This window comes from Fusarium vanettenii, assembly GCF_000151355.1.
Source record: "Fusarium vanettenii 77-13-4 chromosome 14 genomic scaffold NECHAsca_24_chr14_5_0, whole genome shotgun sequence".
Lineage (NCBI taxonomy): Eukaryota > Fungi > Ascomycota > Sordariomycetes > Hypocreales > Nectriaceae > Fusarium > Fusarium vanettenii.
The window spans coordinates 17,591-30,636 of NW_003315861.1; the positions used below are offsets into that span (position 1 = coordinate 17,591).

Below are 13,046 nucleotides of genomic sequence, written 5' to 3' on the forward strand. Positions count from 1 at the left end.
CTCGAATCCGCGAGTTCTTCTCTCGATGGCTCATTCGCTTCTTCAAAACCCGTCTGATGTGGCAGCCCCGGCGACGACCGTCCGACTACGTGCGTATCCCCCGCCGCGGCCTCCGGCTCTTTGCACTGGATAGGCTGGGTGCCCTGCAATTGCTTGGGTTCGATAGGCCCGGGCGTGTATGCTGCATTCCGTCGAAGGAGCGAAGCGCCGCTAACCGCCGCCGTACCGCCCGGCTCATCATCTTCAGGACCCCTCTCCCGAGGCAAAAAGTGTCGATGAAAGAGCGGGGGTTCAGAATTCGCCGCCTCCGGTGCGCCAGGTTCACTGAGCAAGGAGGGCTGCCATGCCGACGACCCCGGTCCAGCAACTCCCCCCGTCCCTCGAAGCTCTCTATCATCAAGCTGAACCGATGGCGGATGTCGCGCGGAACCTCCACTATTGGCCGTATCATGAGACTTCCGTGCTCTATTTGACCGCAAGCCACCTCGCGGAGGTCTTCTGGGCAACGACCTTGCGATTGCTTCCGCATGCTGCCTCCATTCGGTATCTTCAACCTCAGGCTCCTTCGGCAGAATCTGTCGGAACCTTGATGCTGCATTCGCCAGTGAATGGTATCTTGATGAATGTCCCAGCCTCTTGCCCCGTGCGCTGGGCTCCTTTTCGGCAACCGCCACCACATCTACACCGACTCCTGTCATCCCATCTTCCTGCTCTCTCTCCCACAAGCTTACATCATTACCCCCTTGTCCGCTCCCAGCTGACGACGAGCAAGCTCCCACGTGAGCAACCGCCTCATGTGGTTTCGCCGCTGGACTATCCATCCTGCTGCTGCCTTCTCGACATCAATGACTCCAGGCGGGACGGTGGATCACAAGGCTTTCCGCGTCGGACTCCCTTTAGTTGCACGATTTCGCTTCTGGACGATGATGATGATTATGCTCCTTAATACGGCATTGGTTCCTGGAGTATCCCAGCGGTCCGCTAATAGTCCCCTTAACCACCCGCAACCCTTCCTGTATGCCTACAACCCAGACTCTTTGCTCAACTGCCGATGTTGCCCTTTGTGGCGCCGCAACTCCCATCCTTCAAGTCGGTGACACACTCAAGCTGAAACCGTTGCTACCCCGATATCAGCTGATTCCATGTCGGCACTTCGCCTTCATTCACCTGCTTGACTGAAAAAGACATTACTCCATCCCCTACAGTCACATCGCACTTCTGGCATTTGACATACATCACTTTCGATGACGTCTCTGCCGCCAGATCGACCTTGCTCATGACCCAAACCCCGCATTCTTCATCTACTTGAAACATGAAGCTTTCCCGGACCTTCGTCTGGGCTCTGATCTGCCGAACCCCGCACCCTACATACTGCGGCCCGCGAGAACTACCACGGCATCTATATCCATATAGAGACCAAGCCATCGTCACCTCTCTCACTTCCTATTCTGCTGTTCCCTACCGCGGTATCTACCGTCCTATTGCCTCTAACGTTCGTCTCGGGTATTCTTGGCTCGTTTGCAACAGCCAATGCTCCAGTGTATCATGTCTACTCCCGCACCCCTCCCCAATGGCCCCTCGAACCCTCGCAAACCTCTCGAGAGCCAGACAAACACGGGCAGTGATATGGCCATGATGCTTTTCGTCCAGCCAGACTGCCCGTCCAGATTTGCCTACCAGGACCAGCATAGCATCAAGGGGCCCAACGTAGAGGCATTGGCGAGGGTGCTTTAACCGGGGCTACGTTTTTATCGTCGTACCAGATACATGGACCCTTATCAACAGGACCATCCCTAAGTCTGCCTTCGCAGCCCCTTTGCTCGCTAACCCACAGACACAGTCGTCCTCCGCTCCTATGGCCTTTGGAGATACCAAAGCTATGTTTGCCTCGCCGCCAAAACCAACAATTCACCATCCTCCGCATGTCCCAACCACTCCCCCAACGTCTGCTTCGGTCGACCCGAGGACGCCGCCGGCCAAGTGAACAATCTCTGACACCGGCCAGACCCCTACGAAGAAACGATGCCTGTCCCCGTCCTCGTCTAGCACCATTCCGTCTTCTCAGAGCAACGAGCCTGTTAGATCCCTCACGGCTTCCGCTTTCTCACAAAATGAACTTGATGAATTGGAGGCATACACTGCCATTACCTGTCGTCCAGATGCGCCTGAGTCCGATTCTGTCAAGGGCAAGGATTACAACCATCGTGAATAGCTTCACGGTCAGTGTCGCACGACGCGATTGTTTTGCATAACTGTACGACGATCGGGCAGAAGATCCCCTGTGAATCGGGCAACGAAAGACTCTTGATTTCCTATCTAAAGGAGCGGATTTGAGCTGAACTAAATACACAATGGAGATACTGCTGCCTGTAAGGCAGCAGTATAATGAGTCATATAATGAGTCAATGACTGGCTGTAACCTGCTAGTTGTGGTCGTTCACTCTCATCGTGAACAAATTCACGATGATCGTGATTCTTGTCTCATTTGTGAGCGAGCGACTTAATATTGACAGTCAGCGTGAACGCTACACCATACCTAGCGTCAGGCAACAGCCTGCTGCCTATGAGATCGGCAGACTGAACACAGGTATAAGAGACCGACTCTCGTCGCTCCTTTAGATAGAAAATTAAGCGCTCATTTGATCATCATGGCCCATCAATGCCTGCGACAGATTCAATCACGGTCCTCACGTCAGATTCGCCCCGACCGCATCGCAACCGTCATCCCCCAAAGAAATATCAGAAAGTTGACTATGAACCCATTGGAAGAGTCCCCTTAATGTAGCAACAAATAGCGACCTCGTGAAGCCTCAAATTGACTGGCACATCTATTGGCCGTCCATTGCACGATATTTTCAGTCTTGCATTTTCATGACCCCTCACTTCCTACACCACCTCAAGGAGGTTGCCGGGATACCCCTGAAAGGTCCCCCATCTCCCGCAGATACATATGTGACCAACGTCACTCAATCCAAAGCCAATATTTGCACTTGACGTTTCCGTTTCCATCCAACACATCTCTATCGCTCTTGCAAACTACCATAGCCAACTTCGTTCCTCAAGGCTCTATGCGCAAGCCGCGACTGGCTTGCCTCTCCTGTATATGACATACGAACACGACGCATTATGGATTTCAACCTGGGATATTTATTGGCTGACACATCTTGCTAATCATAAAGGAAATGAAGAGGCGTGTTTCAAGGCTAGAGATTAAAGGCATCCGGATTAATATCTATTGCGGTTTCCGGGTGCTCTCTTATCTTATCTTGGACGTGCAGGGGTATCGTGCTTTTTAACAGGGATACCGTTCCATTTAAAAATTTGACAAGGGTGCTGTTCGTCCCAGGCGTGGTCTTATTGGCTGAACCCATTCGAACACAAGTGAAATCCGAGACCCGACTCCTACCATAGATCCGTCGAGTAACCCCTCGCAACGTAATGCGGCTCCACTCTTTTAACTTCAAAACATGTGGGTTGCGATGCAAGTGTCCTTCTGAATCGATTCTCGCAACGACATCAAGCCTACGCATCATGGATGGATCAAGGAGTGTAGAAGAGCTGACGAGACTCCTGCAAGAGGCGGAACAACGCGCCGATGCAGCAGAGAAAGAACGACAGAAGGAGCGACAACGCGCCGAGGAGGCAGAGAAAGAACGACAGAAGGAGCGACAACGCGCCGAGGAGGCAGAGAGAGAACGACAGGAGGAGCGACAGCGCGCCGAGGAGGCAGAGAGAGAACGACAGGAGGAGCGACAGCGCGCCGAGGGGGCAGAGAAAGAACGACAGAAGGAACGACAGCGCGCCGAGGAGGCAGAGAGAGAACGACAGGAGGAGCGACAGCGCGCTGAAAGGGAACAGCAACGCGCCGAAGCGTCAGAGCAACAAACTCAGCCTACGACACTCGACGAATACATCGCTGCCTGCCATTCCCTTGTATTCTCCAGCTTCACCATTGAACTGAACCCGAAATTGACCTCGAAGGGTCCCATCACCAATCCGCGAAACAAATGGTGTCCCACAAATCTCCGACCATGGCCCGACTTTCTTCAACAACAGAGGATCACATTCGGCACGCTCTACGACACCTTCCCTACCGATAGTCGTGTTTTTGAGAACCGATCCTTCCTCGCCGGCTTAGGAAACAGGATCTCGAAGCGCAAGATAGCAGACGAGAAGACGCTCGAGTACTTCCTGCACAACAGCGTCGAGGATCCAGTCAAAACCGTCATGGACCAGCTCAAAGAGGTGGAAGAGGTCAGAAGTGCATTTCATCTAGGAAACGGCATCATTTTCGAGAACCATCCGCATGCCATCAGCGACATGGCCGAGGAGGTCGTCGACCGCGACACTCCATCGACACCACCTTCTACTCCGGACCACCGACTCGATCTCAACCAGCTACGACCCGATCAGATCTGCATCTACCGATCCGACAACGCAGGCTCGACGAGACGTACGATGATCTACATTTCCGAGTACAAGCCGCCTCACAAACTGACCGCGCCGCACCTTCGTCTCGGTCTACGCCCAATGAATATTTACAAGGACGTGGTCAACCGGAAGACGATACCGACGTCCGTGGACCCGGATGCGCGTTTCCAGTATCATGCGGAGAGGCTGACTGCAGCCGCCATCACGCAGACCTACCACTACATGATCGAGGGCGGACTCGAGTATGGTCTATTGACCACGGGCGAGGCGATAGTGTTCCTCAAGATCGACTGGCGGGAGCCTGAGACGCTTCTCTATCACCTAGCAGAGCCGGATGCCGAGGTGTCAGCCCATCCTAACCATTTTCACTTGTGCACGGCAGTGGGTCAGTATCTGGCCTTTAGTCTCATGGCTCTTGGTCCGCCGGGTGAACGACGGATGCGTGGGCAAGATGAGCGCCGCCAAGCTACTGAAAAATTGAAGACGTGGATGGAAGATTTCGAGACGACGCTACGATCGATTCCGGAGGACGAACGACATGCGCCGAAGAGTTCACCCGGTTACCAAGCGGAAGCTTACGAGGGTATCGACCGATCTCCTTACCTTCTCCGAGGAAAGAGACGGCGACGTGTGGGGGATGAGCCCGTGAAGGAACATGCACAAAGGGATCCAGGAGAATCATCTGATGACGAGTCAGCACGGGATTTGCCAGACACGCCGAGCCCGACAGAGCGGCGGGCACGTCGAGGAGGGTCAGAAGGCCAGGGAGGTCAGGGAACTCGACGCAGTCAGCGAATTCTGGCGCAACGGCCGCGGGGCGGAGGAGGAGGAGGAGGAAGAGGAGCAAGCAACGACAACGAACAAGACAGGCCGTACTGCACCCAAAAGTGCCTTTTAGGGCTCGTCAAGGGCGGTGTCCTCGACCCAAGATGCCCGAACATGTCACTTCACAGCAGGCAGCCCAATAATCACCGCAGCCACTGCCGTGGCCCGAGCCGCGCCTGTGCCCGTCATCCAATCGATCACGCTGAATTCCTTGAGCTTCTCTGGGAGCAGCTAAAACGGTCATTAGACGACGGGATCATGCCGTTGGGGCACGGTGGTGCGCGCGGCGTACTGTTCAAAGTGACCTTGCTTGCGTATGGCTATACCTTCGTCAGCAAGGGCACGGTTCGGGCATTTGCCAAAGACCTTGAGCATGAGGCGGCGGTTTACGAACGTCTGCAGCCCATCCAAGGTAGACATGTGCCCGTGTTCCTCGGGGCCATCGACCTCCGATCGATGAACAGGATTTATTACTATGACCACCGAGTCTATGTGATACACATGACCTTTCTATCGTGGGGAGGAGATGACCTTGATCCGACAGGGATTGTGGGTGGTGCGGAGGAACAGCTCGAAGGGAAGGCGATGCGGTCGTTGCGCGCAATGCATCAACAGGGAGTAATCCACAAGGATGTACGAAGGGCAAACATGCTGTTCAATGCGGAGATCAATGGAGTCATGATGATTGACTTTGAAAGAGCCTTGCTGCTGGAGCCACCTCGACGTCCGTTGGCTCAGTTGGTGCCGAACAAGCGAAGATGGAAGCCAGAGACGATGGATCGCAGCAAGTCGGCGGAGAAATCAAGCGATCGAGGTCAAGTCAGCCAGGCATTCTCCGAGGACATTGGGATGTTGAAAACAGTATTCGGGGAGCGTAATATTCACAAGCCATAATATAGTGAGTAGCATCATGAAACAGGAGGTTCATATCCAGCATTTCCGGCCCTAGAGTGATCTTCTCGCCACCGTTTTTTTTTTCCTTGCCCTACTCTTTCAACATTGTCAGTCAAGACCAGAAGATGGGTCTGGAATAGATGATAACGTGAGACCCAAAGCATTGTACCTCCATTGGATGCGATGGGCGATTCTGGCGTCTCACTACCTCTCGGCCATTGCATCTAGTCTTTTCCTTTGGAGCCTCGACGAGCGTATCTCTCCTTGCACCAGCACTCCGGACATTGGAAATTAAATGCGACATACCAAGACTTTACCACGCTTTTCCATATTTCAGGTGTCACCCCCTTCTTCAGATACTTCTTTCTATGGGTTCTCCAAAATCCTCTTCGCCTCATTTGGTATCTCAGGCAGTCGCAACAAAGGCCGATATGTCGATCGAGGCGGCCGCGATTGTCTCAAGGTGCTAGCTGCCTGAAAAGGTGAAATATTTCGTCGCAGGTTGATGGTGGGAGTAATCTGTGCTTGTGCACTGACGGCACCCGGATTCTCACGAGTGATGAAACTTGCAATAGGTGTCTACACGTCAGGGCAAGGCACAGCCATCCAATGAGTCGATGAATCGAAATGCTTAAACAAGAATCTCCGTTGCTGCTCCGCCGTCATTCCTGCGTATGTGTCGAGAGCTGTGGACTGCTTGCCGCCAAACATGGAGACCTTCATCGGTTGGTCGGGACTTGAGGAACTCTGAGAGACTTACTCATCATCCATTTTATAGTCTTTCATTCCGAGGGTTCTTTGCAGATTTGAGTTAGCATCATGGCCTTTCAGTATATCGTACCCAGCCACCCAGATACAAGGACGGATGTAGGGACTAACGTAACGGTAGTGTTCATACACATCGCAGGAGCAAGGTCTGGGGAGGGGAACAAGGTCCACTCCGTGAACGTGCTGTAGTCCATCATCTGTTCCCGTTAACCAACACTCTCTCAACCATGACACCTGAACAAAGGAACTATCGACAATGTCAACCTCAAAGAGGCGAAGGTCGCTGGACAACCCTAGGCTGAGCTTGAGACCGAACTTCAAGTCGATGCTCAGCTCAAACCTGCCGCCATCGCCCCCGGAGTTGTAGATGACGTTGTGGTTATCTATGGAGAACCTGTTGTCGTCGCGCTCGACGTTCCTGGTGCCCAGCTTGTTCTCCGGGTTGGGCGGGAAGTTGACGTTGAAGCCTCCAAGTCGGACTTGATGCGGGTGCTGAGCTTTCCGTCAAAGTAGGGCGCGCTGGGGCTGGCGGCGCTCGCATCGGTGTCGTTGAGGGATTCAAGCATGTAGTCGGTCTTGTAGTACGGCTGTAAGGTCATCCAAGTTTCGTCGGTTGGTTGCAGCGTGTGGCCCTTGAGATTGATGGGCTTGATCTGGGTGGATGCTGGGTTGCCCTTTCTGGCCTTCCTCCAACGGAAAAGGCCAGGCCAGACTCTCCCTCTACGTTGGGCCAGCCGTTGGCTTGTTTGACGTTGAACACGTTGTCCATTGAGGCCTGTGTTGTCCCATTAGATCAGCGAGCAGGCAGTCAGTGCTAGGTATGGGCCTTGCGACTTACAATCATGGAGAAGCCGTAGGTAAGATTGGCTTTGAACTTGCCCCGACATGGGCTCCAAAGCCAAGCTCGTAGTCCTCTCCATCAAACTCACTGTCCAGAAGGGGGGAGTGTCGACCCCCTCGTCCGGGTGCCTTTTGCCTTCGTCGTTGTGCGTTTCGGCATTCTTGTACATGGTCCGCCAGTCGGCCTGGCGCTCGGCGAAGAATCGCTGTGCGATCTGCGGGACTCACCTGACTGGATGCCTGGAGAGTCGACAGCGGCGATCCAGTAGCCTCAGACGTTGGAGTAGTCGATGCGGATCTTGGTGTTTCCAGCATCCCGTTGTGTGCGGTTCAAGTTCATGTCGAAGGCGAAGTCAAAGACCTTTGACGTAGCAGCTCCGGGCGAGTGGACAGATGGCACGCTTTGATCTGCAAAAGAGTTTAGTAAGAGCAGAACAGGCGGAGGCTGATGGATAGTTGCCGACCATCAGATTCTTTCAGGAAATGGCTCGGGCTAAGGAGTTGGGAGCGCACTATACAAGTGAGCGTCAGCAAGATAGGCCAGGAAACGGAATTTGAAGTGTCCAACCCACATTATCGGGCATCTCAACAATAGTGCTCCCAACACCTCCCTCCATGACCCAGAAGCATCCTCAACGTCCTCGCTCAGACACAACTGTGGCTGTCTGGGTCTCGTTCTTGGGCCGTTCGAGTACGTCCGGAGGGCAGTCGAGGAAGACCAGAGGCTCAGGCTCGTCCTCGCGCTTCTTGAGCGACAAAACCGCGTGCGAGTCGCCGGTGACGAGGACGAAGCCAAAGCAAGTCTGGCTGGGATCGGTCTCACCAGCATCGGCATTGCCTCCAAAGTTGATGAGAGCATAGTTGGTCTCGGCATCCTCAGGGGGGAGCATTTCAGCAGGGAAGACGCGCTCGAGGTCCACCAGCGAGAAAGGAGCCTGGGTGTGCCCGATAAGCTCGCCCTTGGATATAGCCCTCGGGACCTCGAGATTTGGGGTGTCGAGATCGATAGCCCAGATCATGAGACCATGAAGACTCATTTTTCTGGCATAATCGATCTTCATTTGGAAAGTCTCGGCATCGTCGAAGCTGGAGAGATATGGTCAGCAAAGATGATGCTTCGTATGGCTCAGTATTGAACTCACGAGATCCAGCTGTGGCCGTCGTAGACCATGTATCGAGCGGCGGCGGCGGCCTCGTCAAAATAGGGTGTTCGGCCGGTTTTGTCCGGTACCTGTTTCCATGATCTCTATTTGACAGAAACTAGTAAGAGATACTGTTCTTTTTCTCTACTTGAGTGGTTTCATGCTTGCTTACCGGATATGAGAGAATTCCAGCCGCGTTAGAGCAGCGACCGGGTGAACCAGGGCCCTGGAAGGCACAGCCGGGCTTCCAGCACGAGGCAGATTCGAGCTCCAAGGATCGACCGTAGAAGCCCAAGCCTAGTACGATGCTAGAAGGCTCAACACCAACGCGCCAGAACTGATAGAGTTCGTGTGTCAGTCAAAGGTGCTAGATAGTTGCCAAGTGTTCCAGTGACACTTATCAGGTCCAAGGCGTAGTCTATTTTGGTCAGGTTGGTATGAGACAGAACCTGGTTTCCGATGGGGTTATCGCTGTCCCAGACGCCGTGCAAGTCATAGGACACGAGGTTAATCCAATCAACATGGGCCTCCATGCCTTTAAGATCGAAATGGCGAAGGTACCAGTATGAAGAGGGCGCGGTAAAGGTGACAATGTAGTCGCGGCCGCTCGTGTTGATGGCCTCCCGCAGCTCTTTCATGAGATCCACGTAGTTCTTACCATCCCTGTCTGAGCCGCCGCGGTCGTCAGCGCTGGGACATTCCCAGTCGGTGACAATGCCAGTACTCTTTCTGCACAGGATACTCATAGGCTTAATTCGATCTCCAGAGACGTCACTCTTTTTGCGCACGGTTAGAGTGAAAAGACCTGAGACCAAACTAACAGGGGCAGGATATGAACGGCCCGCAAATGCAACACTCACCGAAATCTGCGAAGAGCAATCAATTAGCATCAGGTCAGAATCCCCCGTGACATGACAATATATGATACTTTACCGACACCGTTGTAGCCATACTGGGAAAGATATCCCAAAAGGTTGTTGATCAAGGTGGCCCTATTCTCCTTCTTGGAGGTGAGCGAAGGGGAGATATCTTGCCAAGGGCCGGGGTCGCTGAAGGTCCAACCCCCGAGGGCAACGACAATCTTGAGATGCGGGTTCTTGGCCTTGGCTTTCGATGGTCTTGTAGATGTTAGGGTCGATGTCTGATGATGATCAGGGGTTGGGATTGACGGAAACACCCAGACGGACAATATTTTCTCTCATATCCGTACTTTTCTTGTAGATCACTGTAGGTATCCTGATCACTTTCGCGTCCCGCCCTAGCAACCAGGGACTTACCCGAGAGGACGTGGGCTCGCTGTCTCATTACTCTGTCCATTAACAGTTGCCTGATAAGTCCTCGATTGATGCCCTACTCTCACTCTTAGAAACCTCGCCACATGGTTTGGAGATACGTTACATTTGCAGCGAGGTGGCCAAGCGGCTTTGATCGACTACCCGATCCCCAGGTGAGGGATTGCTCAATAAAAACTGCATCGGTCATGCCAAAGGATTCAGGAAATCGTCCCTGAATGATCTTTCTTTGTTCCACCAAGGGTGGTATGCTGGGACAAATGTAAGTCTGTCGGCTTCTCAAAGCTCAGTCGTATCTACTTCACCTCATATCGATGTTAACATAAATATCCAGCGGGTACTCAACCTGACTCGCACGAGCACTTCAAGACTTAGATAGCCTTTTGCTTACGATTGGCTATGTATATGCTTTCCTTTCTTCGAAAATGCATTCTGCAGCTTCTGTCAGCCAAGGGACTTGGACTATCACAATGACGATCTACGTGATTGTCGGCAATAGCCCTACAATCATCTGTGGGTACTGAGTCATCAGCACGCAGAAATACCGAACTGACTACGCTTCCAGCGTGGGCAAGTCCAAAATCGAGCTTCGGACGGTACGTCTCGCAAGCTGCTGAAAGTTATTAGAATCGTACTTTCCCATCGACTGATCGCCGCGTGATGGAGGGAGACCCTCTTTGTCGCTACGTAAGCACGTAAGCCTTTCGAAAGGTGATGCAGAAGATAAATGCCGTCACTACCGGGTCATGAGTTCTCTGTGCCTTCTAGACGAAAAGAGGAGTTCAGGCGAACAACCTCACGTTACTACCGGTAGCCCTTAGCCCTTCCAGAAGAATTCAATCGGTTGCAAATTTCTGTCTACATGGACGCCGATTGGTTAGGTATCTCTCGTTTCCGCCTTTGGGAAAGAGAAATACAAGTTGCGCGTCTCCTCTGAGGGCCTGCGGCTTTGCGGTCAGGGCGAAGACGACGATCTCTTCCTCGAGCTTTATGACAAGGAATTGCTCGAGAAGAATGGATTATCTGGAAGCCTGGGTCGTCTGCAGCTCGTTATCAACTCAACGACGTTAGTACATGACATGGAGGCAAGCTGTTTGCGTTTCCCAGAGCTAACTCTACGACGCAAGTACATGATCCTGCCCCGTCCTAACGGTACCGTCCATGAGAGCGTCTTGAAGTACGAGGTCGATCGGCTTCGCAAATCCGGCTACGTACCTGCATCCGGGGTTCCCACCGAGGCGCTCGAACAGAGACGGTCTGGTCATGAGTTCTGCCACCTAGTAATGTTGGAAGACTCACTGGAAGACGGACAAGTTTGAACAGCACCTCTGATTCAATTTGTGACTTTTCAGTTACGAAGAGACTGCCATAACGATAGGTTTGAATCTTCCCTATTCGGGGGCTTTCGGGGGAACTTGGTGCCTTGTACTTACTCGTGTGGTTTTGTATCTCGATGCTCGGATCGGTAAGGTTGCAGAAGACTAATGAGCGAAGCCAGCCGCCCCGGCGTCAAAGATGCCAGGACTTGGTAAGATGTCCTATCCCTTCAATTGTCGAGGAGCTCCGGCGAGTACCCCGCCCCACACTACCCCTGTCAACAAGGAGGTACATGAGGGGAACCACACGATGCGTCATTAATCAATACCACCTAAATCCTCATACAAACCATTCTTAATTAAGTAACGACTTCCCAACCGATACCTTCATCACTACCTACAGAGGCAGTCAATCCAGGGGCTTCAATTAGGGCAGCCAAGGTCAAGAAGCTCAAGGAGGCCGTTGGCGCCGGTCAGTGGTAATAAAAGGAGGCGCCAGACAGTTTGGGGATGTGAGCAGTGTGATGTAGCAATTTGTAACTCGAGAGATTGCTGGTACTTCTCCCGTAGGCTAAAATAGGTGGGGGGCCAGGTACCGTTGATCCGATGCATTTTTATTGGCTGCCCCCCCCTGCCGTGACCCGACCGGAGCTCCTCGACAATTGAAGGGATAGTCCTTTTTGTCGTGTTGACGTGCGCAACGTGATTATGGATGATGGATTGCCCTCTAACAAGTCTAATTGTTCCGAGTCATGGCACTGGCCACTAACTGAGAGAAAGGAGTGTCCTCTTGGTTACGTCTCTCGTCTCGCTTTCGCAAATGGTGGCAATGAAAGCTGAGATGCTGTAGAAGAGGGCCTAGAGGATAGTTTCCTTTTCCAACGATCAAAGGGGAAAAAAAAGAAAAAAATACGGCATATACAAAGGCGTCCAGGAAGTCAAAAGATCAACCTAATTAGATCCCTCCCAAGCCGAAGTAAACATATTCCAAACCTCGTATCCCTTGATCCGAAGGCTTGACTGGCGAGAGTGAAAGAATACAAGGCGTGTGCTTCTTGAAGATAAACCAAGTGATTCCCTCACTCCCCTCCCCAACCGCGCTAAGGGGTAAGCACAAGACCTTACCTGTGTAGTGAGTGAGCTGGATGGCTCGTTGTCTAACCTCAATCAACAGGAGGAACTAAGCGAGGAGTGTGTACTCCTGACAAGGGAATCAAGGTAGACTTCGCGTATTGTTGATTTTCATTTCTTCCATCATTCAGCTAGTCAAACTCGTGAAAAGTCATTCGACATGCCTTGAATTCGAAATCACGACGAATTCGCATTCATCCTCGGATACACTCTAAGGAGAGGCAGCGAATGTTAGGGACCAAGCCCGAGGAGGTATATATAGTGAGATCGCGAGCCATTTTAGGACACTTGACAATGAGGCGGAAAGGACAGTGGTGCTTGACTAGGTATCTTGTAGGGCGGTGTAAATTGGACTTCGGCGGCGGTGTATCTTCATTTCAGACGACGGCCTAAAAATGACCTTCGGC

General features: G+C 52.6%; 2 protein-coding genes across 2 annotated transcripts; one reads left to right on the plus strand and one right to left on the minus strand.

Annotated features, from left to right (window-relative positions):
- Window positions 1-3,531: 3,531 nt before the first annotated feature.
- NECHADRAFT_55320 (uncharacterized protein) lies at window positions 3,532-6,150 on the plus strand (the record flags this gene model as incomplete). The annotated part of the gene is made up of 1 exon (XM_003044093.1): window positions 3,532-6,150. The coding sequence occupies one exon, from the start codon at window positions 3,532-3,534 to the stop codon at window positions 6,148-6,150; it is 2,619 nt and encodes an 872-aa protein (XP_003044139.1).
- A 2,570-nt stretch (window positions 6,151-8,720) lies between these two features.
- On the minus strand, window positions 8,721-10,005 carry NECHADRAFT_16652 (uncharacterized protein; the record flags this gene model as incomplete). The annotated part of the gene is made up of 5 exons (XM_003044136.1): window positions 8,721-8,844; window positions 8,901-9,004; window positions 9,073-9,237; window positions 9,296-9,625; window positions 9,838-10,005. Coding segments are annotated over 5 exons (891 nt in total), but the record flags the coding sequence as incomplete, so codon positions are not given.
- Between the last annotated feature and the right edge of the window lie 3,041 nt (window positions 10,006-13,046).